Source organism: Seriola lalandi, unplaced genomic scaffold, assembly GCF_002814215.2.
Source record: "Seriola lalandi dorsalis isolate HSWRI2012SDOR001 ecotype SW California unplaced genomic scaffold, Sedor1 jcf7180002053592, whole genome shotgun sequence".
NCBI classification, from domain to species: Eukaryota; Metazoa; Chordata; class Actinopteri; order Carangiformes; family Carangidae; genus Seriola; species Seriola lalandi.
The window spans coordinates 5411-7794 of NW_019524145.1; the positions used below are offsets into that span (position 1 = coordinate 5411).

The window sequence follows — 2384 nt, forward strand, 5'->3', positions numbered from 1 at the left end:
GTGGTTCTGATGTGGATGTTTTGGTTCTGATGTGGATGCTGTGGTTCTGCTGTGGATGGTGTGGTTCTGATGTGGATGTTCTGGTTCTGATGTGGATGCTGTGGTTCTGATGTGGATGGTGTGGTTCTGGTGTGGATGTTCTGGTTCTGATGCTAATGCTGTGGTTCTGATGTGTTCTGTTTCTGATGCGACGTTCTGGTTCTGATGTGAATGCTGTGGTTCTGATGTGGATGTTCTGGTTCTGTTCACAGACATAAACGAGTGTGAAACTGGAGCAAACTGCCGTGAGGACCAGATGTGTTGGAACTACTTTGGAGGTTACCGCTGCTATCCCAGAAACCCCTGCCAGGAGCCCTATGTCCAGACCGGAGAGGGGTGAGACTCACTTGTGCTCCTCCACACCTGGAGATGATGTCATCACCTGTTTGAGTGAGATTCACTTGTTGAGTTTCAGTAGAGTGGAAATGGTTGAAATGTTTCAGGTTCATCACTCTGTCTGAGATGTGGAGTAACTCAGGTACTACATTACCCATGATCCTCAGCAGCTGTTTGAGACGATGTCACAACCACAGCTATGAAATCAGAGTTGCGCCATATTTACCACACTATAACAATCACCTAGCAACCACAGTGTTACAGCAGCAAACTGAAAAGCCCAAGCAAACACCTGGAACGCCATAGCAACCACCTGTTGCAGACACAGCAACTGTCACAACACCATAGCAACGACTTAGTAACATTGTAGTAACCAATAGGAACACCATGGAAGCTGCATAGCAACCATTTACTAACAGCAAGCAAACACATGGAACACCACCTCCCCAGCAACCACAAAGAGAAGACCAGGAACCGACCGTCACACAACAACATCCTGGTGACAGCAACAGGGTGTTGATGTGTTGTCTCTGACTGTGTCGTCAGGCGCTGCAGCTGTCAGTCTCTAAGCGCATGCAGAGGACTCCCTCCCTCCATCGTCTATAAGTACATGAGCATCACGTCGGAGCGCTCGGTGCCAGCCGACATCTTCCAGATCCAGGCCACCAGCGTCTTCCCCAACATGCACAACACCTTCAGGATCAAAGCTGGCAACGAGGACGGACAGTTCTTCCTCAGGGTGAGCGCCATCAGTCTGATGTCATGTTTCTATGTCCTCATATCTGATCTGTGTGATCTGATTCTACCTCACCTCACTGTCTTCTGTTCTCTCATTCATTCACCACACTCATCTCATTTATTCATCAGGTCCACTCATGTCTCATGCTTCACTGTCACTTCAGCTCATCTTTTTCATTTCATCTCAGTCTATATGAACCAATAACTCTACATTTATATATTTATTTATTTATTTTTTCATCTCATCTAAATCTCAATTTCATTTAATCCCATTTCATCTAATTTTTGTTCATCTCAGTCAAATATGAATATTCAGTATCTCAGCTCAGTGATGTCATCTTTGTTTATGAAATCACATCTCATTTTATTTCATCTCATCTCCACCAAAGATGATGTGAATAAAACAAGACGACGGTCTGACATCATCTTTTTTATCTCATCTTCATATATTTGATTTAAACAAATCTGAATTTATTTGGTTTTATAAATGATAATAATAATAATAAACCTCAATCTTCAATCTCATCTCATCTCATATTTTCATTTATGTCATCCTGTCATCTCCTTTAATCTCTTCTCACCAGATGATGATTGATTGTTGATTGGTTGTTGTCGTCATAGCGATCCAGTAATGTGAACGCCATGCTGGTGATGACTCGTCCTCTGATTGGTCCCAGAGAGCATGTCCTGGACCTGGAGATGGTGACGCAGAACTCGGCTCTCAGTTATCGCTCCAGCTCTCTGCTCCGCCTCACCGTCATCGTGGGGCCGTACGTCTTCTAGAAACCGTCAGTGACGAACATGTATCTCATATAACATTTAACTAAAACCAGAACTTTCCAGGGAAAGTGGCTCAAAATCTAAATGTAAACATTTAGGCCCCGCCTCCACCTGACAGGTGTCTCCTATCAGATCAAATCCAGATTATTTCCAGCATGTCCTCACCTTTTATATTCATAATATCATCAAACATGCATCACATGATCTTAACATGTATTTAAAATGGTTATGAAAGTGACTTCCTGTTTGAGTCTATTGATCCTCACCACAGGTAATCCATACATCAATACGTCTACATGCACCACACCACTGAAGGTGACTGTGGAGGTTCAGTCTTTGCACTGCAGTCGATCATCTTTTCTCTGAGATGTGTTTAAAATCAGAGCTGGAACTGCAATGACCTGCAGTGACCTATACTGACCTGCAGAGACCTGGAGTGACCTACAGTGACCTTCAGTGACCTGCAGTGACCTGCAGAGACCTGCAGAGAC

The 2384-nt window shown here is 44.0% G+C and overlaps 1 protein-coding gene across 1 annotated transcript in view; it reads left to right on the forward strand.

Moving 5' to 3' along the window:
- LOC111651351 (EGF-containing fibulin-like extracellular matrix protein 1) overlaps positions 1–2131 on the forward strand; it is a 7040-nt gene extending 4909 nt beyond the window's left edge. Inside the window, exons 5-7 of the mRNA XM_023401340.2 lie at positions 225–375; positions 922–1114; positions 1735–2131. Coding sequence (XP_023257108.1) covers positions 225–375; positions 922–1114; positions 1735–1896 — 506 coding nt within the window. The 3' untranslated portion in view covers positions 1897–2131. The remainder of the gene's footprint in view (positions 1–224; positions 376–921; positions 1115–1734) is intronic.
- The last annotated feature ends 253 nt before the right edge of the window (positions 2132–2384 follow it).